At 38.0% G+C, this 27,173-nt stretch overlaps 1 protein-coding gene across 2 annotated transcripts in view; it reads left to right on the top strand.

The window, feature by feature from the left end:
• The window catches only part of LYPD6 (LY6/PLAUR domain containing 6), a 119,267-nt gene extending 103,776 nt beyond the window's left edge, over positions 1-15,491 (top strand). For both annotated transcript variants that reach the window (XM_032410683.1, XM_032410694.1), the window contains exons 4-5: positions 9,882-10,012; positions 11,970-15,491. In XM_032410683.1, the coding sequence (XP_032266574.1) occupies positions 9,882-10,012; positions 11,970-12,137 (299 nt within the window). In that variant the 3' untranslated portion in view covers positions 12,138-15,491. The remainder of the gene's footprint in view (positions 1-9,881; positions 10,013-11,969) is intronic.
• The last annotated feature ends 11,682 nt before the right edge of the window (positions 15,492-27,173 follow it).

The following is a 27,173-nucleotide window of genomic DNA, read 5'->3' as shown; positions in this document are numbered from 1 at the left end:
ACACAATTATGACTACTATCATTGAGCTATATATAAATGGAATCACAGAATGTATTCCTTTCTTTCCCACATTTTCTATGTGAGAGTCATCCTTGTTTTTATGAGCCGCAGAGTTATTCTCATAGGTGTATATATACTAAAATTCATCCATTCCACTCTTGATGGTTTTTGAATGTCGTGAGCATTCTTGTACATGTGTTTTGGTACGTGTATGTATGAATTTCTGCTAGGTCTCTCCCGGGTTGGGGGGTGTTGCTGGGCACGTGGTATGCATGCTTTGGCCTTACCAGATACTACCTAGCGGTTTTCCAGAATGACTGGACCGAGGTATGCTCTCCCCGGCAGTGTCTGAGAGTACCAGTTCCTGCACAGCCTTGCCAACGCTTAGTGTTGACAGAAACAATAGAGGCTAGAAGTTAATGGCATGACATTTTTAAGGCACTGAAAGTAAAAAACCACCGTCCTAGAATTCTGTACTCAGGCTGCCAGCCTTACTTCTCCGCATTTCCCTTCTCTCCCGGCTACCCCGCTTCTTCTGAATTCCCGTTTGTGCCTCCCAAATCCCTTGAGAGTGACCAAGGCTCTGCTCAGCTTCTCTGTCCTTCAGCAGGGCTCTGGGCTTGGCTTCTCCGCCTCCACGTGCACAACTTTGGAGTCTGCAAGTGCCTTGAGGGCAGAACAGGTATAGAATGTCAGGCTCAACTCAACGTGTCGTTCGTTCCGCTGGTATCTTGCTCTTCAAATCCTGTCTGCCTTGGTAGCTCATCTATGCTTCCACACAGATTTCTGTTGTTTTAATTTTATCTGGCTATTGTAATTTTATTCTATTTTTCTTGGTAAGAAGGTACAAGCTAGTTCATTTCAGCTAGCATTGCAATTCCCAGATTTATTCTTTAATTAGAACTTTTCCAGTAGTTTTTAACTCAAGTTCTATCAGCCTAAACAAGATGGATTTTCTTTTGACACCCTGAAATCATCTAATCTACTTCAATTCACAGTGGTTTTGCCCAAGTATTTTCTATTAACATATGCCTCAGATAGGAAGCATCTCTTTGATGCTTTTGTCTTTTCACTTTTAACTACTGTTCATGGTAAGGTCCTGTTTATCCTCACTACTTTGACATACCTTCCCAACCACCTTTTTGGCCTTTGTCTGGTAATAAGCACATAGCTTTCTGAATTTCAGTGATTTGCTTTAAAACAGAGTTTCCTCAACATGTTGCCTGTCCTTAGGAGGTATGGATGATGATTATTATTTTTTTTAAGACAAGACAAAAACAAAAACCAGGAAAGTATCTGTTTGGCAGTTTCTTCAGGAGGTACCAACTATAGGGTAAAGGAGGACAATTATGACTCAATCAGATTGATATGTATTCATTTATTTTTAATTTCTGCCTTGAAGAATTTTTTACTTGGGGCAAGAAAAGAGTGTCTGGGGTGCCTGGGTGGCTCAGTCATTAAGCGTCTGCCTTCAGCTCAGGTGATGATCCCAGGGTCCTGGGATGGAGCCCCACATTGGGCTCCTTGCTCTGCAGGGAGCCCACTTCTCCCTCTCCTCTCTGCTTGTACTCTCTCACTGTCTCTCCTTCTCTCTCTCTCAAATAAATAAATAAAATCTTAAAAAAAAAAAAAAGAAAAAAGTGCCTTTTAGGGGTCTGTGTAGAGTAATTGATAGGATCAGGAAAGTCAAGAGATTAATCAGATGCCTGGATACCAGAAACCATGTGATAATTCCTAATTGGAGTACACTTTAAATAATTGAGCTTATCTGCAACTCAATTTGTAGCTCGTTCTTCTCATAAGTCTATTTTCTTTTATCTTGGATTCTTTTTTCTTTCACTTTCCATATTACTGAACTTATAATTGAGGTGTGACATACACAGAATAGTGAACAGCACGATGAATTTTCACAAATTGAACATATTATGGAAGCAGCACCCTGATTAAGAAATCGATTATTTTTGACAGCCCAGAGGCTTCTTACATGACTGTTTTTGGTTACTATCTCTACCACCAAGGATCCTGTAATAGGCTCAAATGTGTCCCCCCCAAATTCACATGTGAAGTCCTAACCCCCAGTACTTCTGAATGTGATTATATTTGAAGATAAGGTCCTTAAAGTGGTAATTCAGGTTCACTTATGAAAAGGAGATTAGGACATAGACACACAGAGGAGAGACCATGTAAAGATACAGGGAGAAGTTGCCCATCTGTGAGACAAGGAGAGAGGCTTCAGAAGAATTCAACCCTGCTGACACCTTGAACTTGGACTTTCAGCCTCCAGAATTGTGAAAAAATAAATTTCTGCTCTTTAAGCCACCTAATCTAAGTTACTTTGTTGTGCAATTTATCTAGAATCTATAATTACCCTGAATCTAAAACCAGACTAAGTACCAAAAACAATAACAACAACAAAAACCTGCAGTCTAATATTCCTTATGAATATAGTCACAAACGTCTTTAATATAATATTAAACAAATAGAATTTAGCAATATTTAAAAATAAGCCTGACCAAGTGGCTATATATTTCAGGGATGCAGGGCTGTTTCAATATTTGAAAATCAATCAGTATAATCCACTATATTAACAGGCTAAAGACAATAAAATCACGTGTTAATATCAACTGAGGCAGAAAAAGCATTTCACAAAATTCAGCACCATTCATGATCAAAAACTTTCAGAAAAACATCATGCAAGAAACTTCCTCAACTTGATAAAGAATATTTATTTTAAAAAACCTAGCAAACATTATACTTACTAGTGAAAGACAAAATACTTTCCTGGTAAGATCAAGATCTAGGCAAGGATGTCACTTTCACCATTCTTATCCAACTTCATGCTGAAAGTTCTACCCAGTGCAATAAAGCAAGGAAATAAAAGGCATACAGATCGGAAAGGAAGAAATAGAACTGTCCCATGTCACAGACGACACGATTTTCTAAGGAGAAAATCCCAACAAATCTACACAAAACTCCTAGAACTAGTAAGTTCAGCAAGGTCACAAGATACTAAGATAAACATACAAAATTCAAATGTACTTATATATACTATCAATTAACATGTGACCATTGAATTTAAAAATATAATACCATTTACAATTGTTCAAAAATTAAATACTTCAAGGTAAATCTAATAAAACATATACAAGACTTGTATGCTAAAATCATAAATGCTAATGAAAGAATTCAGGGAAAATTTAAGTAAATGGAGACTTCCATGTTCATGAATTGAAAACTCAACATAGTAAAAATGTCAATTCTCCAAATTTATATGCAGGTTTTACACAATTCCTATCAAAATTCTAGCAAAATTTCTTGTAGTTATAGACAAGATTATTATACAATTTATATGGAAAGGTAAGAAACTAGAATAGCTGGGTGGCTGGGTGATAGACATTGGGGAGGGTATGTGCTATGGTGAGCACTGTGAATTGTGTAAGACTGTTGAATCACAGACCTGTACCTCTGAAACAAATAATACATTATATGTTAACAACAACAACAAAAAGAAGATAGCAGAAGGGGAAGAATGGAGGGGGGGAAAATCGGAGAAATCGGAGGGGGAGACGAACCATGAGAGACTATGGACTCTGAGAAACAAACTGAGGGTTCTAGAGGGGAGGGGGGTGGGGGGATGGGTTAGCCTGGTGATGGGTATTAAAGAGGGCACGTACTGAATGGAGTACTGGGTGTTATACACAAACAATGAATCATGGAACACTACATCAAAAACTAATGATGTAATGTATGGTGATTAACATAACATAATAAAAAATATTAATAAAAAAGAAACTAGAATAGCTGAAATAATTTTGAAAAAGGAATAAAGTGGGAGGAACCAATCTACCCTCTTTCAAGATTTCTCATATGGTTACAGTAATCAAGACAGTGATATTGTCAGAGGGATAGACCATATCAATAGAACATAATAGAGATCTCAGAAAAAGACTCTCAAAAATATGTCCAACTTATTTTTGACAAGGATGCAAAATCCAATTTACTAGAGGAAAGAGTCTTTTCAACAAATGTGCTGGAGCATTTGGACATCCATGGGCAAAAAATGAACTTCAACCTAAGTATTACACCTTTTACAAAAGTTAATTCAAAATTAATCATAGACTTAAATGCCAAATATAAAACTGTATAACATTTAGGAAAAAAACAGAGGAGAAAATCTTTGAAATCTATGGGTAGGCAAAGAGTTCTTAGACTTGATAAAAAAAAGCATGATCTGTAAAAGGAAAAAAATGGTAAATTGGACTTTATCAAAATTAAAAACTTTTGTTCTACATAAGACCCTGTAAAGAGGATGAAAAGACAAACAACAAACTGCCATAAAAATTTGCTAATCAAATACCTGACAAAAGACTAGTATCTAAAATATATAAAGAATTCTCAAAACACAATAGTAAAAAACAAAATAATTGAGAAAAGAACAAATTCTGCTGCAAAACCATAAAAAAACAGGACACGGAGAAAAAAAAAAAGGAAAAAGACAAAAAACATGAATAGATATTTCACCAAGAAAGATAAATAGATGGCAAATAAGCACATGTTCAACATCATTAGCCATTAGGAAAATGCAAATTAGAAACATGATATATCACTATACATCTATCAGAATGGCTAAAATTTAAAAAAAAAGTAGCAACACCATCAAATACCAGTAAGAATTAAGAGAAACTAGATCATGTATATATTGGTGGGAGTATAAAATGGCACAGCTACTCTTGAAAACAGTATGGCAGTTCCTTAAACAATTAAACAGGCACTTACTGTATACCTAGTAATTCCACTTCTGAGCATTTATCCCAGAGAAATGCAAACCTATGTTCACACAAAAGCCTTTATACAAGTGTTGATTGCAGCTTTATTAATAATATCCCTAACCTAGATACCCTTTCAATGGGTGAATGGTGAAACCAACCTTGGTAAACCCATAGCATGGAATACTACTCAGGATTAAAAGTTAGCAAACTGTTGAAACAACAATCTAGATAACTTTCAAGTGAATAAGGCTGAGTAAAAATGCCTAACCTCAAAAGTTTACATGCTGTATGAGTCCATTTATATAACATCCTTAAAATGACAAAATTATAGAAATGGAGCACAGATTAGTAGTTACCAAGGATTAAGGAGGGGTTGGGGGAAGGTGGGATGAGGATGTGAGAATAAAAAGTTGACATGAGTGATCCTTGTGGAGATACAAATGCTCTGTATCTTGACTGCAATGTCAATATCCTGATTGTGATACTATACCATAGTTTTGCAATATGTTGCCATTTGGGGAAAAGTGGGTGAAGAGTACATGAGATCCCTCTGTATTATTTCTTACAAGCTCATGTGAATCTACAATTATCTCAAAATAATAAAAACACTAATTAAAAAAAATCAATCAGTAAAATATATATACATACATATGTACATATATATATGTATATATGTCAATTGTGTTAATGTTGAGAAACTCTGACTTAGAAGGAAAGCCAGACATACCAAATGAAGAAACTAAGAAGGTCTGTGAACCTGGTTGGGAGAAATTCAAGGAAGGTTTCACAGAATTCATCACATTTAGATTGAACCTTGAACAGGTTTCCAGGAGCAAAAGATGGGGGAACTTTTTGTTGTGAAGAATGGTCAAAAGATGTAATGTGGTGTCTCAAGGTATTCAGCAAGCAATGATGAGGTAGTCTGGTCCTAGATCAAGGGGGAACATTGAATAATAATAAGTGCTGAGTTTCAAGATGTGAGTTATAAATGTAATGGGTTCCTTTAGCAGGGAAGCAAAGTTACTTTACACTCCTGACACACAGCTTTAGGAGCAGGGAGAAAGCAATGGACCACCTACTGGCCACTCCAGTAGGCTAAATAAACCTAGCAGTATGCATCCAGGGCTTCTTAACAGGTAGGGTTCACTCAGGCTCTCATAGACAGTGAGAGGCATGATCTGACCTTGGTTTCAGTAACATATCTGGTGGTTGTCCGGCACCCGCATTAGAAAGGAGAGAAGTCAGAGACAAAGAAGACAGGAAATGATGAGGTCCTACACTGGGAAAATGGAAAATGGAACAGAAAGATTAGATGGATAATGAAGACATTTCAGGGGACCTGGAGACACCCAGCTTGGAAAGAGAAATCTGAGCTGATTCTGAATGTCCTAGTCCAAGTTGGAGGTGCCACATCTCAGGATGTCCCTTCCTAAGATAAACACAGGAAGATAAACAGATGGGGGGAATTTGATTTGTTTGAGCTACATGAGGTATGAGGTGCTGCTGGCAATGTCCAGGAGATAGCTGCAGATTTGTTCTATAGTTTGGGAGAGAGTATCAGACTGAAGATAATGTCATCAGAGGTTGAATGAAGTCACTTGAGAAGAGGTTCAAGAACAGAACGTGGGAGAATATCAACATTCAAGTGAAGGAAAGTGTAGGAAGAGACCAGAAATGCAGGAGAAAATCTAGAAGACAAAACTCCGAAGCCCAGGAAAATCACACAGAGGACGTTATATATAGTAGATCCCAGAGCTGCAAAGACATCCTTTGGGGTCAGACATGGGCGAAGGGCATCCAGTTGGACACTTAGGCAAAGAGTCATTGCAGAGGAGGACCTGGAAGGAGCAGAGCCGGATGTGAAGGGTGAGGGCACAGTCAAGAATCAGGCTGGGACTCTGCCAGCAGCTGCCACTAGACTTATTTTTTCAATATAATTTGTAATACTATGATTAAAGCTATATTCCTCCCATTAATTTTCTAACACATGGTGAATGGTTCTCTAGCATCACTTTAATCATTATAGATGTTTGTAAGAAAAACAAAACTAGTGGACCCAAAGGGAATAACTGAGTGGTGAGGAAGCCTTTACCAGAGAGTTGGTCATTTTTAAGTCAAATCATTTGGTGTATATTTTGTTTAAATACAGCTTCCATTATTAGAAACTGAATATTGGTGGGTAAATGGAAATTTATATTTTAGCTTTGAACCTTTTTTTTAAATTTCAGAAATAGGTTATGAAATTTCTGTGTGTGTGTGTGTATTTCATGAAAAATTATGTATTTTGTGTTTTCCACTAGTTGATTAAGCTCTCTTATACCCAGTTCTGCTTTCAGTTGCATGCCTGTGAGTCTTACAGTAAAAGACTTTTGTTTCATCACCTCTGGGAATACCATGCAGTTGCAGAATATGAGATTTTTAGAGGCCAAAACTAACCTGGTAGAAATTCAAATCCATCTTTTATCTTTTAGATAAAAGCCTTTGAAATCCTTTTAGTGTGAAGTTATCAGCAGGCTTGATTCTCATATAACCTCACTACTAACCCAAGGATTATTCAGAATGCATGGAGTGTAATGCTTTGTGGCTGAAACTCTTTTATCAATTCTACAGCCCAGTGATAAGCCACATGTGGTCCACCTCATCCTGCTTGGGAAATGCTACCTGCCTGCCCCCCACCCGCCTTGGAGATCACAATACACATTCAAGGTTCTCCTAAGTTGTGTCCTAAAGAAACCTGTTCAACTTTATTTGAATATTCCAAAACTTACTGAACTGTAGAACCTTTTTTTTTTACGTTAACATTTCATAACTCACCTAGGGGTTCTTAAGATAAGAAGTGGAATGGATTAACGCTTCAGATCTAGGATAGCTGCTGCTGGAAGTAATGGGGTGTTCTCAAAATATCTTTGTTTCATGGGTTAGATTTGGTGAGTGTAAGAAAATTTTTTATCTAGCCTCATCGCTGATCATTTTTCTCTCCCCAGGATGGCAAGAATTAGCTTATTAGGTACTGGGCTTTCGCATATTTTCCCTGAAAAAAAAAAAAAAGCTCATTAGTTGTTATCTTTACAGTGGAATAAATTTCCAATTAATAAATTAAAAGAGAGTTTATTATGGACACAAAAGTAAGAACAAAAAATAGTTATATCAAGTTCACCAATTGTTATTCGAGGCATACTTAAGACAAGAGAATTTAATACTTGGGGGACAAACCCAATTTCTAAAACTGAAACCATGTAATGGTTTACTTATTCCATAAATGTATGATCTTACCTACTCAGATTTACCTTTGGAGCAATAAAACCTCTGGCAGCTACTCCTGGTTGTCTGCATGAAGAGGAGACAGGAGATAAGAGCATTCCTGTCTTTATTGCTTTCTTGAACATCTGAAGGTGGGATGGGGTGGGAAAGGTGTACCTATCATGACCATAAATGTCCAAGTCTGATACCAAAGAAGTAAACCAGTCCTCTTTGGGAAACGTGGTAAATCTCTCAGGCTACCGGTCTCCATGTGTTAAAACCTGTCACAGGCTTAAAAAATCAGAGATCTTCTACCTCCTCTGCATCAGAAAAACAATCACTCCAACTTTAAAATATTTTAGGACTTTGGGAGGATCATTGCCAGGTGCAAAACTTTCAACTTTTCCTGTGAGCTCATAGGGTGGCCTTACTTACTTCACTTCCAAAGAGCTCTCCAGGACCCTGAGCTAGCTAGGGCTGTCTTGACCTGATTCCCACTGACAAAATTCTGGTCAGGGTGCAGTGTGGGGAAAGCATTTGGGGGAGGGCATTGATCAAACTCAGCCCAGGTACACCCCCCAGTAGTATAATCATTAGGGAAATCTCTGTCCTTGGTAAGATTCAATCAGAGGCCACTCAGGTTCCTGTTTAGGGAGATTGTTAAAAATCCTGAATTTTCATGATTCCCAAGATGTGTCAGTGTGGTCTGTATTGGCTCATTCTCAGGGCCTAAAATTCTTAAGCTTCCTTCTTTGGACTTTAGTACCTTGGTTAAAAGCTGCCAAAATTGTGACAAAATATGGTGGGGGATTTTTTATTGCCTAATAAATAATATCATAGAAGGTCATAATTCTATATTAGCCACTAAATATCCAAAATGTATAAAGCATGCAAAATTGAGTCCAAGATATGGGTGAAAAACAGCTCGGTGACATTTCTTAAGAATTATTCGTTTTCTTTTTCAATCTGAAAGTGGAGCAGGAACATTCTCCTAAATCCCAGGCTTAGAAAGCTGAACACTGCCTAGAGGCCTTAAAGAATTACTTTGACAAAGCCATTTTTCTTTAGTCTTTAAATTAGAAGCAGAAAAATTCTCCATGGTAGTTTGGAAGAAATCTTAAGTTTTTGGATTCCTAAGACTTTGAGGGATGTCTAGAAACTTATGTCATGGTCCGTCTACATCTGCCGTCCTAGAAATCATACTAGGGAGAAATGATGCTCCTCAGTTTTGCAACACCTTCACCTGGGTTAAATTCTAGGATCCAACTATGCTCATTGTCAAGAAGTTCTTTCTTTTGGATAAAGTCATTTTCTGAAGATAAAATGAATCTATTTTTAATTGTTCAGCCCTTACAAGGGAATAGCTGTTTCCAAAACACACACACACACACACACACACACACACACACTCCAGCATCTACTATAGTCTTTTAACTCCTTGAAAACCACTGTTACCTGCCTAATTTTTTTTTAACCTGTATTCTTTGAACTTTTTCACCCCTTTGTCTTCCTGAAAATTGCTGATTCTCACATCCTAATCATCCCTCCAAACCTCTCGTCCCCTAAAAATAAAAACCAATACAGTGGCAAAATTTTTTTGAAAGGCCAAGAATGATACCATTATATCTTGGTTTCTGGGGATGACGACAGGCAGAGAGACCAGTATTCTTCAGAACGCTCTCCTCCTACTGCGGTGAAGTGCATCTCTCCAAGGACTTCTTTGGGATTGGACATAATCTCAACACAGTGTACATCTCATGTGCTGTTAAATCTCTCCAGGACTTGTAGTGTTGACACTCCTGTTGTTTCCCTTCCAGGCAGGCTGGGCTAACATTTCCCATCTCAACTGAAACATATTTTCTCTGTTGACAGAGACCAGATACTGCTACACTCAGCATACAATGGAAGTCACGGGAAACAGCATCTCTGTCACCAAACGCTGCGTTCCACTGGAGGAGTGCTTGTCGACTGGCTGCAAAGATTCTGAACATGAAGGCCACAAGGTCTGGGCAACAAAGCAAGTGACGGGTACAGCATAGTCAGCCTTCCTCCACTGCAGATGCGTGCCAGAGCTCATGAGCAAATTCTCACTCCCCAAAGTAGCCTGGCTTTTGACTGTCTTTAATATACCATTATGTGAAGATTCTCCTTTCCGGTTTGCTCAGAGGATAAATTTAGACCAGAGCATAGGAAAACCAGTATAAATTATGTAAACACAACACCAAGAGGGTATTGAAAATTATTGTAAGCCCTTTCTTTACTCAGAAGAAAGTAATAAAGCCACCAGAAGGAAGAGGAATGAGGGACCAGCTATGTCCTCAATGGTAAAGCATTGCAGATGTAGCAACAATTCATTCGGCCGAGAATGGCCACAGCAGGTTAGCTTTGATAACTGTCTGTGAAGTGAGGCTTGTATCTTCATTGGAATGCTGACTTGGGGAAGGCATCCATTGGCTCCTGAATCATTTGAGTAGGTGATCAGAGAACCATCTCCTTGTGGGTTTACTCCACTTAAACTCCATCCAGTGCCTATACAGAAGCATTGAGTGTAAAATGAACTTCAAGTGCAGCCTTGAAGGAGAATATAAAGGACCAGAGAAAGGCAGCCTGACTGTGGTTGGAGTGGGGAATGCCCCCGATCTCCTGCTGGCTGTTCAGAGCTGGCCCCACATATAATCTTACATATCAGGCCTTGGCCTTTATTTGGAGTTGGCTCGCTTCTCCCCATCAGGCTGCCTTCCTGGTGGTCGGAGGCAACTTCTACTCTCAAAATCCTGGAATGCCATGTTTAGTGGCATTTAGTAGAAGACACCCAATTTTCAAGCAACTTGAAATACACTAAGTGTACACTTAGTGAGATACACTAAGAATTCAATTTTAAAATATGATCTGCAGCTCCTGGTTTGAAATATAAAAGGTAAACTCAAGGGTTTTACCTCACTCTCCGCCACACTCCCAGCAAGCCTGGCTCTCAGGCTTTATTGTGGCTACTTCACCATGGATAAAGTTAAAGATCAGAGAAGTGACATCATGTGCTCAGGTCACAGAGATGGTAATTATGTCTGACAGAGAGAATTCAAGCTCACTTCTGACCTTCAGTTTCTCTCCTCAAGATTATAATGTCTTCCTAGCCCAAGTCAACTGTGACCAGCCTCAAATCCTTGCAGGATAATGACTCAATAGGATATTGACCATCAGAGAGTTTTTCGAATATTACTGTGCATATGGATCAGTTGGGGATCTTGTTAAAATGCATATTCTGATTCGCTAAAGTTGGGGTGAGGTTTGAGATTCTGCATTTCTAAGAGACTCCCAGGTGATGCTGAAGCTACTGATCTGTACTCTGTGTAGCCATGGCCCAAAATAATTTCAGCCAACAATCCTTTAGGTTTCTCTCTTTCTTACAGTCCCTGGATAAAGCAGTATAAATCAGTAATAATTGCATTAATGAAAACCCTCCAAACTTTAACTCTCCCACAAGAATGGTGGTAGTTATGTAGACTGTTCTAATGAAAGTAAATAGTTAAGTTTAAGTTGGGTTGTTTCCACTTCACTTACAGTATGGAAATTTGGCAAGTGAAAGCTTACCCTCTGAACAGCCTCTTCAAATTGTCAGAAGGGGTTTCTTTGAGATTGTAGGATATTATAATCCCCATTTCACAGATGGAAAAGCTGAGACCTAAGAAGGTTGTAGAACCCTGTAATAACCACCTGGTGGGATGTCAAAAACAGAACTCGTGTTCCTTGAAGCTTAGTCCAGGGGGTTTTCAAGTTGACCGCATTGCTTCCAGTTGAAATTTCATTCCACTTCCTTGAATGCAGGGTTGGTGCCTCTTTTGTGGAACAGGTAATTGTCATTTCAGTCTTACTGTGAGGGAGACCGTTCCTTCCAAAATCCTTGTCTCCTTCCAAGATCTGCCAGCTTCTCATCAGCCTTCTGTTTCTCTTCCTTTCTTTCAGGTCTGCACTTCCTGTTGTGAAGGAAATATCTGTAACTTGCCACTCCCCCGAAATGAAACTGATGCCACATTTGCCACAACGTCACCCATAAATCAGACAAATGGGCACCCACACTGCATGTCAGTGATAGTGTCCTGCTTGTGGGTGTGGTTGGGACTCACATTATAGCAGCTGCGAGGCGCCACGTATAGCAGCAATCCATGGGGTTCGCCATGGTCCATGGTCATGCGTGAGTCGTTGGCTTGACAATAGTTACACGTGCGAAACCATGACACTCACAGATGTCTTCACAGCCAGGCATTTCCACCTATCATGAGGAACAAGCATTGCTTCAGGGTAGTCATTTCAAGTCCAAGACCTCATCAAAGCCAGCCTGCCCCCAAAACAGACCCTGAGTTTTATACCACAGACCTTTCTTTTCACTCCAGGAAATAGTTCTGCATTTTTATTGAGATCTGAGGCTCTTAATTTGGAATTACATACATGAGCCATAGGAGGTCCTGGGACCCTCTGAGATGTTAGACAGTATGTTTATATGGACATGCATAGATGTGTGTTCTTTAAGAGAAAGGTAAAGGACCACTGGTTTAAATATAATCATGAATTTATTTATAGCTTTAGAATTTTAAAACTTTGATTCCAAAATGAATGGACTGTTTCCTTGGAGATTCTGACTGAGTCCCTGGAAAGGTAGTAAGCAGTTGTCCAATTTAATTTTCCCCACATTCTTCTCCCGGTGGTGGGAATCATATTCCCTCTGCTCTGTGCAGAAAATAAAAGGCAATCATAAATTTGTTGCATAGGGGGAGGGGTAGCTGGAGAGGATCTTTCCCAACTTAATGGAACTGGCATCCATAAAGTAGCTGCATATCCTTTCATTATAATTGGTGAGATTGGCCTTGATTTGGCACCTCATTGTGCTCCATGAGATCCTGAATTCTACCTGGGCCAAAGGGTATCCAAAAAGTCCCAAAGCAGGATAGAGTTTTCTCCACTCATGGGGTTCTATTCAGGCATAGCTAAACTAGACAGAGAGAGGATTTCAGAATGCAAGGAAAGAGATGTGTGGCGGTTGACCCAAGTTCACTGTGAGGGCCCGGTCAGTGGCTTAGCCAGATCTCCCATCTACACTTCATACTGCCAGAGAGCCCTCCCGGGTTCTTCCTCTTTCAAATCCCCAGGGACTTCAAGGATCGCATTATCTCAAGATTGATAGGGAAAGAAGACATAATATCCCAGGAGGAGAAGTAGGTGGGCCAGCTGGGTGATGGTGAGACTAGTAAGGAGATCCAGTGGGAATTTTTCTTTCTTTTGGGTGATTGCTTTTGAAGTAGATGGTAAAATTTTTGCCATCCTTCCTATATTTTTGGCCTGAGTTACAACTTGTTCTTCTTCCTTGTAAATCATTTATACAATATTTATTTTTATATGGCATAACTAGAAACTTAAATATATTATAAAATATTCTTTATTCTGAACAAAATGACCAAATTAGAATACTTATTTTTCAACAGTGGTAGAACTTGTAATATATGTTTGTTCAAAGTTATCTATAATACTTGCACCAGTGTTGAAAAAATTTAACTTATGTTTGAGCAAGAGGAATGTGTTGGCCTCAAGGGTTTTTGCTCACTGTTTCCTCAGTGGTATTGTCCCAGAAGTGTTCAGGTAGTGACCATCAATGGTATGAGTTCCTCTGCAGGGTTATGGGACATATTTGCATGAAATTTGGTGGAGCCATTGCGGATAAAGAGGAGAGTATTGTCAGGGTCCATCTGCCTTGCACAGGAAAATGTCTGTGGCTCATAAAATGAGACCCCCTCAGGGATTACCAAATATGAACTGACAGTGGTAACTCTGATACGAAATAATCTAAATGGCATCAAATGGCCTTAAATCAGAGTTTGGTAGGCTTATCAATATGTTACTTATAATTGGGGTGAGGGAAGTAAAGGGAGAGAAAAGATATTTACTAAACACCTCTTATGTGGCAGGCACTATGCTAAGCACTTTATATATATATATATATATATATATATATATATATATATACACACACACACACATACACACACACACATACACATATTAAGTCATATAAAACCTGCAAGCACCCTCTAGGGAATATTACTAGTATTTTCACTTTACAGATGAAGGTACTAAGGCTCTAAGAAGCTCAATAACAGAAAGCCTTTTCCTTCCAATTTAGGATATATAGGGTGATGTGGGATTGAAGAGGGAAGGGAAGATGAAATTACCACCGCTAGGAGAACTTCCACACCTGGCCACGGGAATCTGTCCATCTGATCATGTGGAGTTTGTCTAGTCCTGCCTCGGCGGGATGCCATTTGTGTTTGTCCCCTAGATGGTGTTTTTTTCTTCAAGGGGTGGAGGGTACAGCTTCCAAGTTCATTCCTCTTGCTAAAAGAGGTGGCAGGTTAGCTGCTATAAATACTCTAAGACAGTGAAAATTTGATGTTGTACATATCTACAAGTACCATTTTTGTGCATGGCCACTCTCCACTGATACCTGCCAAGTACTGCATGCAATTTGAGTAAGAGACAAAGTCCAAATGTTGGTTCTTAATGAGAAAGTGACCACTCCAAAGCCTCCCTGTCTGGTGTGAGGGACAGGGTCCACAGGGATGTGAACTCATCTGCCCCCCGGGAGAATCACTGCAAACTCTACACAGATGTGACCGCACGCACCTCGTGTGCCTATCAGAATGGCTGGTGTTTCGTTCTCTTGAAAGAAAGTGGTTTGCTCGCCATCCGCAGCCTCAAGGAGCCAAGGAAGGGCCGTTCATGTGGAAGGCTCAGGACTGGTCATCCGTGTAACTTTTCTACCACATTAAACTTTCCATTAAATCCCACGGTTGGTGATGGCTTGAAGTGCAAACAGCCGTGGTGTGTACATTAACCTATGTGCCACTTATTTATTTTCAGACTCCCCATTGCATTCATGTCAATATGGGATTAATGCCTAAATTTTGTAAATATTGTACATTTTGTAAATCAATGAATAAAAGTTTTAAGTGTATCTCACCAGGTTCCTCCCTGCAAATGTGCATGTCAGTCAGTGATGAAGGCACTCAGGTTATGTATAAGGTGTAGGGCTTAGGATCACAGGGAACTTCCTTCCAAGAGCTCATTTTCTTGTTGTACAGATAAGAAATACATGCATGAAAAGATACAAGACAATTCACTCACGCCAAATGATTCATGTAGACAGTAAGTGCGGCAGAAAATCAAAGAGGGAAAGATTACCAGACTTTTTAATCAGGTCTGCAGTTTCTCTAGAGCATTTTCTTTGTTAAATTGGGAAAAATAAAAGTGTGTGTGCATGTGTGTTTCTAAATACTATCCCATTAACTCTTAATTTTTAAATCTTATTCTGTTCTGTTAATGATGATAAAAATAGAAAGTGTTTTCCGTTGATGGTATCTTATGCAACAGGAAACAAACATTTGAATAGTATAAATGTTTATCTATACACTGAATTCATTTTATTTTTCATAGTAAAATTGTAGATGTTGAAAGTGACCTTGAAAAACTTTGGCTTGTTTGTGATTTCTGGTCATTCTCATTTATTTATTTATTTATTTATTCATTCATTCATTCATTCATTCATTCATTTTTAAATTGAGGCATATTGACATATAACATTTTATTAGTCTCATGTCTGCAACATAATGATTTGACATTTATATACATTGTGCAATGGCCACCATAATTCTAGTTAACATCTGTCACCTTACATAGTTAGAAGTGCTTTTTTTTTCTGATAAGAACTTTTAAGATTTTCTCTCAGTATCTTTCAAATATACAGTGCAGTATTATTAACTATAGTCACTATGCTGTACAACCCCATGACTTACTTATTTTATAACTAGAAGTTTGACCTTTTGACCCCCTCTACCCGTTTCTCCCATGCCTCTCTGCCTTTGGTAACCACCAATCTATTCTCTATATCTATGAGCTTGGTTTTTTTATTTGTATGTTTTTCAGATTCCACATGTAAGTGAAATCATATGGTATTTGTCTTTCTCTGACTTATTTCACTTAGCATAATGCCCTCAAGTTCCTTTCATTTTGTCAAAAATGGCAAGATTTCATTATTTTTATGGGTGAATAATATATACATATATATTTATGGGTGAATAATATATATATCTATATATCTGTATATATATGTATGTATGTATACATACATACATACATATATATATCTTCCTTATCCAATTATACATTAATGGGCACTGAAGTTGTTTCCATATTTTGGCTATTATAAATAAGGCTTCAATGATCATGGGGGGGCACATAAATCTTTCGGAGTTAGTGTTTTTATTTTCTTTGGGTAAATACCCAGAAGTGGAATTGCTGGGTCATATGGCATTTCTATTTTTAATTTTTTGAGGAACCTACATACTGTTTTCCCCAGTGGCTGTACCAATTTACATTCCCACCAACAGTGTACAAGTGTTCCCTTTTCTCTACATCCTCACCAACATGTGTTATTTTCTTATCTTTTTGATAATAGCCATTCTGACAGTTGCAAGTTGATATCTCATTGTGGTTTTGATTGATTGGTATTTCCCTGATGATTAATGATGTTGAACATCTTTTCATGTGTCTGTTGGTCATCTGTATATTTTTTTATATAAAAATGTCTATTCAGGTCCCATGCCCAATTTTTAATCAGATTGGATTTTGGGGGTCAAGTTGTATAAGTTCTTTATGTATTTTGGGTATTAATACCCCTGATTGGAAGTAGCATTTGCAAATATCTTCTCTCATTCTGTAGTCTGCCTTTTTGTATTTTGGTGGTTTTCTTCACTATGCAGAAGCTTCCTAGTTTGATATAGTCCCATCTGTTTATTTTTGCTTTTGTTGCCCTTGCCTGAAGAGGCAGACCCGAAAATATATTGCTTAGACTGACGTCCAAGAATTTACTGCCTATGTTTTTTTTTTAGGAGTTTTATGGTTTGGAGTCTTACATTAGGTCTTTAATCCATTTTGAGTTAATTTCTGTGTATGGTGTGAGACAGTGATACAGTTCCATTCTTTGGCATGTAGCTGTTCAGTTTTCCCAATGTATTGAAGGGACTGTCTTTTCCCCAGTGTATATTCTCGCCTCCTCTGTTGTAGATTAATTGGCCATATAAGCATGCACTTGTTTCCGGGCTGTCTGTTCTGTTCCATTGATTTATGTGTGTATGTTTGTGCCCATACTATACAATTTTGATAACTATAGCTTTGAAATCAGGGGGCATGATGCCTCCAGCTTTGTTCTTCTTTCTCAAGATTGCTTTTGCTACTCAGGGTCTTTTGTGGTTCCATACAAATTTTAGGATTGCTTGTTCTATTTCTATGAAAAATGCCATTAGAATTTTGATAGGAATTTCATTGAATCTCTAGATTGCTTTGGGTAGTATGGACATTTTAACAATATTGATTTTTCCAATCCATGAGCACAAAATATCTTTCCTTCTTTTGTGTATGTTCAATTTCTTTTATTAATGTCTTGTAGTTTTCTGTGTATGGATCTTTCGCCTCCTTGGTTAAGTTTATTCCTAGGTATTTTATTCTTTATGATGCAATTGTAAGTGGGATTGTTTTCTTATTTTCTCTTTAGTATATGTAAATGTAACAGATTTTTGTATATTGATTTTGTATCCTGCAACTTTATTGAATTGTTTTATTAGTTCTAATAGTTTTTTGGTGGAGTCTTTAGGGTTTTCAATATAGTATCATTTCATCTGCAAAGAGTGACAGTTTTACTTCTTCCTTACCAATTCGGGTGCCTTTTATTTCTTTATCTTGCCTAATTGTTCTAGCTAGGACTTCCAGTGCTATTTTGAATAAAAGTGGGGAGAGTACACATCACTTTCTTGTTCCTGATCTTAGAGGAAAAACTTTAAGCTTATCACCAGTGAGTATAATTTTAGCTATGAACCTGTCATATATGGCCTTTATTAGGTCAAATTACATTCCCTCTCTACACACTTAGTTGAGAGTTTTTATCATAAATTGATGTTGAGTTTTGTCAAAAGCTTTTTCTGCATCTATTGAGATGATCATATGATTTTTATTGTTTATTTTGTTAATGTGGTACATCACATTGATTTGTGGATATTGAATCATCCCTGCATCCTCGGAATAAATCCCACTTGATTGTGGTGTATGTTCCTTTTATTGTTGTTGAATTTGGTTTGCTAAAACTTTGTTGAGGATTTTTGCATCTTTGGTTCATCAGAGAAATTGGCCTGTAATTTTCTCTTCTTGTGGTATCCTTGGATCTATATTAGGGTAATGCTGGCCTCAAAAAATGAATTTGGAAGCATTCTTTCTTCTATTTTTTGGAGGAGTTTGAGAAGGATTGGTATCAGTTCTTCTTTGAATATTTGGTATAATTCACCAGTGAAACCATCTGGTTCTAGACATTTGTTTTTTGGTAGGTTTCTGATTACTGATTTAATTTCCTTACTATTAATCAGTCTCCAGATTTTCTCTTTCTTTATGATACAGTCTATAAAAAGACTTTATGATATAGTCTTTATGATTATTGGTAGGTTGTATGTTTCTAGTAATTTATCTATTTCTTCTAGATTGTCAAATTTGTTGGTGTGTAATTATTCATAGTAGTCTCTTAAGATTGCTTGTATTTCTGTGATATCAGTTGTAACTTCCCCTCTTCATTTCTGATTTTATTTGAATCCTTTCTTTTTTCTTGGTGAGTCTAGCTTAAGTTTTGTCAATTTTGTTTATCTTTCCAAGGAAGAGCTCTTGAGTTCATTGATCTGTTCTATTGTCTTATTAGTCTCAATTTCATTTATTTCTCACTGATCTTTGTTATTTTCTTCCTTTTCCTAATTTCAGCCTTTTTTTTTTTTTTGGTTCTTCTTTTTCTAGTGTTTTGAGGTACAAAGTTAGATTTTTTTGTTTTTTCTTATTTCTTGAAGTAGGCATTTATTTCTATGAGTATCCCTCTTAAACAGCTTTTCTGCATCCTATAAATTTTGGTATGTTGTATTTCCATTTTAATTTGTCTTAAGGTACTTTTGATTTCTCCTTTGATTCCTTCTTTGACACATTGGTTGCCCAGTAGCATGTTGTTTAATATCTACATTTTTGTGGCTTTTCAAGTTTTCTTCTTGTAATTGATATCTAGTTTCATACCACTGTAGTTGGAAAAGATACTTGATATGATTTCAGTCTTCTTACATTTATTTAGACTTTCTTTGTGGCCTAACATATGATATGTCCTGGAGAATGTTCCGTGGGCACTTGAGAAGAATGTGTATTCTGTTACTTTTGAATGAAATGTTCTGGATATATCTGTTAAGTCCGTCTGGTCTAACATGTTGTTTAAGGCTAATGTTTCCTTATTGATGTTCTGTCTGAATGATCTATCCATTGATGTAAGTGGGTTATATTAAGGTCCCTTACTATTACTGTGTTGCAGTATATTTCTTCCTTTAGGTCTATTAATATTTGTTTTATATATTTAGGAGCTCTTATGTTGAGTGCATAAATATTTACAATTGTTATATCCTCTTTTTGGATTGACCCCTTCATCATTATGACATGCCTTCTTTGTCTCTTATTACAGGCTTTGTTTAAAGCCTATTTTGCCTGATATAGATATTGCTACCGAAGCTTTCTTCTGGTTTCCATTTGCATGGAATATCTTTTTCATCCCTTCCCTTTCAGTCTGTGTGTTCTTACCTGTGAAGTGAATCTTTTGTAGGTAATATACAGATGGGTCTTGTTCTTTTGTTCATTTTTTTTAATTCATTCAGCCATTCTATATCTTTTGATTTCAGAATTTAGTTCATTTACATTTAAAGTAATTATCAATAGGTATGTGCTTACTGCCATTTTATTAATTGTTTTCTGGCTGTTTTATAGTTACTCTCTGTAGTTTCTTCTTCTCTTGCTCTCTTCCATTGTGGTTTGGTGATTTTGTTTAGTGGTAGCTTAGAATCCTTTCTCTTTATCTTTCATGTATCTACTATAGGATTTTGCTTTGTGGTTGCCATGAGGCTTACATATAAAAACTTATATCTATAACTGTATTTTAAGTTGGTAACAACATAAGTTTGATCACATTCTGAAGTTGTACATTTTTACTTCCCTCCACACATTTTATGTTTGTTTTTGATATCACATTTTACATTTTTTCTTGTGTATCCCTTAACTAATTTTTGTAGTTATAGTTACTTTTACTACTTAGATCTTTTAACTTTCATACTAGTTCTATAAGTGATTAATCCACTACCTGTACCATATATTTATCTTTCCAGTGAGAGTTATTCTTTCATATGTTTTCTTGTTACTAATTTTTCTTTCTTTTCAGTTTAAAGGAGTCCTTTTAACCTTTCTTGTATGGTCAGGTTAATAATTGTGAACCCCTTTAGTTTTTGCTTGTTTGGAAAACTCTCTGTCTCCTTCAATTTGGATTGATATCTTTGCTGGGTATAATATTCTGGGTTGGAAGTTTGTTTATTCATTTGTGTTTTTGTCAGGATTTTAAATACATCTTTTCATTCTCTTTTGGCCTGCACAGTTTCTGCTAAAAAATATGCTGATAATCTTACGTATGTTCTTTGTATGTAACAAGTTGTTCTTCTGCTACTTTTAAAATTCTTCCCTTGTTTTTAACTTTTGACATTTTAATTATAACATTTCTTGATGGGGGTCTTTTTGGGTTTATCTCATGTAAAGGCTGTGGTTTTCCTGGATATGGATGTCTGTTTTCTTCCCCAGGTTAGGGAGTTTTACAGACATTATTTCTTTGAATAATTTTCTGCCTCTTTTTCTCTCTCTTCTCCTTCTGGGAACTTTGTAATGCAAATATTAGTCAGCTTGATGTTGTGTCATAAGTCCCTTAAGGTATCTTCAGATTTTTTTTTCCCCCTGTTCTGATTAGGTGAATTCTACTACCTTGTCTTCTAGTTCATTGATCCTTCCTTCTGATTCATCCAGTGTGTTGTTCAGCCACTCTAGTGTATTTTCCGGTTCAATTATTGTATTCTTTGTCTCTGTGATTTCTGCTTGGTACTTTTATTTTTTAGTACTTTCTTATATTTTCTCTCTGTTGAAGTTCTCACTGGGTTTATCCATTCTTCACCCTAGTTCAGTGAGCATCTTTATGACCATTACTTTGAACTGTTTGTCAGATAAATTACTTTTCTCTGTTTCATTAAGTTGTTTTTTTCCCCTGAGGCTTTATCTTGTTCTTTTGTCTGGAACATATTTCTCCGTTTCTTCACTTTGCTTGACTCTATGTTGGTTTCTATGCATTAGATGAAATAACCACTTCTCCCAGTCTTGAAGTGGAGGCCTTGTGTAGGAGATGAACCTTGTTCAACTCTGCTCTAGCTCTTGGTTGTCTCTCAAGCCTCTGATTGTCCAAATAGCCTATTACATGTTAAATAGCTCTCACTTACTATATGTTACTATATGCTGGCTAATTGAACATAATAATAAAAAAATTTTTTAAATTAAAATAAATAAGTAAATAAATAGCTCCCACTTGTTGAAGGTGTGCCAAGACCTGTCAGTGTCCCAAAGAGGAGGATCTCTATCAACACTTAGCTTCAGGCTAATTGGAAGCCAGACCCTCAGGGAGCAGCTTTTATAGTATGATAATATATATATTTCTGTGGGACTACAAACATAAACCCTACTGTCCACAAGAGCCAGGTCATCTGGAAGTGTCCCCTAGGTGACATTCACAAAATTCAGAGAGACAGAGAAATGCATAAGTTTGTTTCTGGGAGATACCAGTGAGCAGGAGCAAGGTAGAGAGAGCACAGAGATGGCAGCCCCAATCTACATTCCTTGCAAGCATCTCTGTAACCTCTAGATTTGCACAATCCTGATGCCTGCCCCTTAGGCCAAAGTCCAGGACAAGAAAAGAGGTCTCCACAGAAAACTGGGGGAAGTGCGTCAATTTTGTTGTCCATGCATTGCTCTGGGGGTGTTAACCTGCCAAGAACTGTCTCTCTGATTGTTGCAGTCTGATGGGACCCAGGAATACAAACTGCGTTGGCCACCAGAGCAAGGTGGTCAAGGGGTCTTGCCTGGGTGGCAGCCCACAAAAACTGGGGCACCAGACATGAATCTTTGTTCTTTTTTAATACCCCATATTTTGACATTTTCAGGAAAATACATGTTTTCCTTAAAGTTAGAGGTTTTCTATTAGGTTCTAGATCAGGGACATGGTTGATGCTTCTTAAAGTGTCATACTTCCATGAAAATAACTCTTATCACTAACCTCTATGAATAGCTCTGTGTGTTTAATGTAAACAGCACTGCAGGTAGACTGTGCTTTTAGAAAATCCGATGTTGAAAACATACACTTACATGGTAACCCAACTTGGTGGTTTAAAAGGATTTTTCACTTTATAGAGGCATTTTATATGTCATTTATAAGATTTTATTTACAAACAACATTTAGGACATACCAGGTATGAAAAGCCAGATGTTGTACCTTGGCCACATTATGATAACTTTTATCTAAAATACCTAAAGTACTTTTACAAATGTTTTTAATAAATTATCTGTAACTTACCTACTAGGAGTGAAATATATGAAAACTCTTTGAACATGTACTATTAATCTACATTGTAATTGGGAGAGCTTAACCTTAGACACGCAGCCATTTTTCTAAGCTTTCATGGCAACTTGGGAGCAGTACTAAGACATGAATATGAAGCATCCTGGGTTTAGCCTAGAGTGTTCTCCACTAGAATCTACTCGAAAACATGTCTCTCATTTTTTTTTAATATAAAAATTTCTAACCTAATTTGGTGTTGCAAAGCCAATGCATATTTCCAAAATGTCTTTCAAATCAAGACTTTATTTTCAGCAGTTACTCTCTTTAGCTAATTTTAAAAGCATTGATTTTCCCATTAGCAAATTACTATTGTCTTGCTATTCCTTTGGCAAATTTTAACTTCACTGCAGTTGCTGAAATTGGATGGGGGGTGGGGGTGGCATCTCTATGTAGCTATATTTTAAGCTGACTGGAGACCTAAAATCTAGAGGCTGAGAAATGATTTCTGAAGGACCCTCTTTGCAGCTCTCCTAATAGCAACCTCTGATTCTTGTATTTGATTTTATTTTCAAAGCACTTTCACATACATTGCTTCAGTTGATGTACATGATCCCATTTACAGCTTTCCAATGAAAGCTTTAGCTAAAGCTTTAAAATGGTTAAGGGAGGTTCCACTGGTAGTTTATATTATAAGAACTTCAATTCCTGATCCAGGACTCTGTTCCACCCCCACCAAGTTGACATGCATGGTGACTCCACCTTTCTTTGTCACTTTTACTAAAAACCACTTCTCAAACCACAGAGTTAGAAGTGAAAGGGAACTTAGAAAACTTCTAGTCCATCTCCTTTATTTTTTACATGAGGAAAAGGAACCCCAGAGAACCCAGGCCATTTGTCTCTGAGAAAGCTACATTGCTCATGTTAAGAAAAGGTAAAACCATTAAAATGTCCCTTCTTTGATGCTCTATGACATTGGATATGGACAACAGTTTAGAGGTTTCCTCTTCCTTCACACTCACTGTGTGATTAGCAGTATCATAAGGACCATCAGTATAGGAAAGGGCACAGAATAAATGTGGAGAGAGCAAGCCAAGGAAGGAAGCTAGCCTTCTGGGAACATAGTTGTTCATTCTAACTTGAGAAGAAAAACATTGAGGGAAATAATAATTTTCAGAATCATGGTCTAAAGGATGGTTTGTCTGACATTTAGACAAAGATGATTTGTCTAATTTAGAGATTATAAGCTATTCAGAAATGGTTTTCTCAGGGTTTATGGCATGTCCATTCTCAGAAGCCAACCTCAAAAGCCATGTTCAGACATGGAATTCAAGCTTCCATTGAAGTCCTCCTATGGAGGTGACAGGGATCATTTTGTCAAAGTCTGGAAGGTATGTATGAAAAGCAACTCTGTTGAGTTTAGGCAAAATGAACAAAATATCACCAGAATAGGGCGCCTGGGTGGCTCAGTCGTTAAGCGTCTGCCTTCAGCTCAGGTCATGATTCCAGGGTCCTGGGATCAAGTCCCACATCGGGCTCCCTGCTCGGCAGGAAGCCCGCTTCTCCCTCTCCCACTCCCCCCTCCTTGTGTTCCTGCTCTCGCTATCTCTCTGTCAAATAAATAAATAAAATCTTTAAAAATATATATATATCACCAGAATATAGCCATGATGCAAAAGGAAGGGCTAAAAGTAAGTTATACTCTCAAAAATTCCATTCATCTTAGAAAAGAATTCAAACAGACTCACTGTGTGATCCCTATTCTCTCTACAATGAAGCATGACTGTTTGGGTCATGGGAGGTCTGCCCACCCCTTATTCTGCCTGCCTTCCCCATGGTGTTCACTGGATGATGGCTACTGGTCCAGCTTCACAGTTGCCCAGCAGCTTGGCTTCATCTCCACCCCAGCCACTCCCAGCAATAAAACAGGACAGAGTGAGCAACTAGGGACCTCCATCACATGGTGACATATGAAAATGAATCATTTAAGGACAGGGATCATGCTTGCAGTGTTTAGGGTGAAAAGGTGCTATGTAGACCTCCATGGTCTGAGAGAACATATTTGGGCTCACTTGTGACTCATTCAGTATGGCTTGGTCCTGACACATAGCAGAACTGGGCTTACCCCTACCTTTAAAGTCTTTCTAAATGCTCAAGGTGTTGGGCCCAGCCCTGATTTTAATATCATATTTAATTAATTAATTACCCTGTGTTTGTTTTGCCACTAACCTAAATACCAGGTATGCGGCGTAGAGACACATCCTCCTTCGTGAGACAGCCCAAGACCAATGTGAAAATGTCATCAGACCTCCCAGGAACTATCTCTTCAAAGTCAAATAACCTAAAGAACTGAAAAGTCTATTCAGAGTATTGAAAGTCTGGGTGAAAAGCATAGCTGGTGTGTTTAGGCAGGCTGAGGGTAGAACATGTTGAGAATAGTCAGCTTGAGTATCTAGTCAAATTAGCTGGCCAATGGCCACCTTCATTTTATAGGAAGGGGACAGTGAGGGCCTCTCTGTGTACCTACCTCAGGAGCTCCAAGCAACCTGAGAAGCCCACTAAGAATCTGATTTGCACTAGGATCCCCAAATCACTGTTCAGTTGTCCTACCCACGGAACAAATAGGGCAGACTACCTCAAATTCTCGGAAGACAGTGAACTCACCCTTTGATACACAGAGGTGAACATTTGACTTAGCCTGGGAAATGTTCCCATGGACACTTTCACTTTAATATTTTCAGCCTGGTAGCTGGGGCACTTTATTTCTGGTACTTACACAAAAGTTGTGGAAGTTGGAGGAAGAAAGCAAAGTTTGGAAGGCCTAAGAGAATAGGTTGCATGAAAGACTGTAGATGACTATAGGTAACAAAACTTCAACTTAGGGAGAAGTGGAGAAAGCATCAGCAAGAGAGCAGCTGGGGATTTACCACCGACCCCACTGGATGGCAAAGGAAAGACAGCGACAACGGTCTCTGCAGGGAGGGCAGGGGTGGATGGATGGTTGGAGTTCCTATAAATCATGTACACAAGGAAATAAGGCCAAAATTACTGAGATTAGTGCAAATTTCACAAAAGGAGAAAGAGACTTTTCAAACTCAAGAATCAAATCTCTCAGGGCGCCTGGGTGGCTCAGATGGTTAAGCATCTGCCTTCGGCTCAGGTCATGATCTCAGGGTCCTGGGATCGAGTCCCGCATCGGGCTCCCTGCTCCTTGGGAGCCTGCTTCTCCCTCTGCCTCTCTCTCTCTGTCTCTAATGAATAAATGGATAAAATCTTTAAAAAAAAAAAAAAAAAAAAAGAATCAAATCTCTCAGACTTGGTGGAAGCAGGAATGCCTGGTATACTTGAGGGAAGAGGGTAGAGTTGAAGGAAGCAAATGATCCTGTTCTAATTCTGCACCCTCACTCTGAGACCTGAGATCTGATATCCTGAGACCAAATCCCAGTGCCCTCGTGGCTCCCAGAGCCCCATAGCAGGGGGTCTCCACACCAACTACTTATTAGAATCACCTGGAAGCTTTCTAAAACTAATAATGACTAGGCTCCATGTCCAGCAATTATAATCTAGTTTACCCGGGTGCTTTAAAACACTAGACAGTTATGAAGCTCCTCCTGTCCCAGGTGACTCTAATGGGCAGCCACTGAGTAACAAACATGAAAGGCTAAACGTATCAGGGATGATCAATAACAATCACAGAAGCAACCTTAGTGAAGACCAATCTAGAAAAATAAATCACGGACCAGTCCATTGGCACCCAACTTTTAAGTTACAGTCATCTACAACTAATTACCAACTTCCCCCAAGACTGACTTCATAGCTTTCCTAAAATTCAACATTCACAGCCCTTTGATACCATTATACCCTAGTTCTTTTCATTAGCCAGACACTTGCTCAGATTTCATGGTTTAGATTGCATTCATTTTCCCACGGGAGTCTTCTCTCAGCTCTAAAATAAAGTGGAGCCTTCTTATTATTAACAGCTATAGAGTTCTAAAATTCTCCCTCATGATACTTTACTCACTTATAATCATTTAATTAGTTATTATTATGACTCCCCACTATGGTGTAAGCTCCATGAAGATGGGTAATATTTCCTTTTTAGTCTCTGCTCTATTCTAAGTATCTGGTACACAGAGGACACAGAATAGACATTTATTAACTTACAAGACCAAACTGAGAACAGGACCTTGAGTATGTAATATTCCCTGTGGATATAGTTCCTCCAAAAATACTGATCTTGGCCAGATTACACATTAGAGTTGGAGGGCTATCCTCCACTAGCTGATCCTGTCCAGTGATGATACTGTGCCCAGAAAGAAGAAGTAACTCATTTAAGCTAAGTTGTTGAACAATAGATCTAAAAAGTATGCTGGGAGTGGGGAGGGGATTAGAAATCTTTCTTTCCTTCTAGTGCAAACATCTTGACCAAGAGGTCCTTGCCTTACCAGTACCATTCTGAAAGTGCATCTCAGTCCTCAGCTTTCACCAGCACTGTGCTTTATCAGTGCCTTGAACTTGGAAATTACAGGCATTCTGGTCTGGAGGACTTTGCAAAGTACTTGATTCAACCCATTAACTTCACTGTCTTCAAAACCTGCAACCCTTCAAACTTTCCCCTCATTCTTCACAAATGGCACTCCTCC

The sequence above is a fragment of the Phoca vitulina genome, unplaced genomic scaffold (genome assembly GCF_004348235.1).
Source record: "Phoca vitulina isolate PV1807 unplaced genomic scaffold, GSC_HSeal_1.0 scaffold1, whole genome shotgun sequence".
NCBI lineage: Eukaryota > Metazoa > Chordata > Mammalia > Carnivora > Phocidae > Phoca > Phoca vitulina.
Note: the sequence above shows the minus strand (reverse complement) of the source record. Positions and strands in the feature narration are given on the sequence as shown.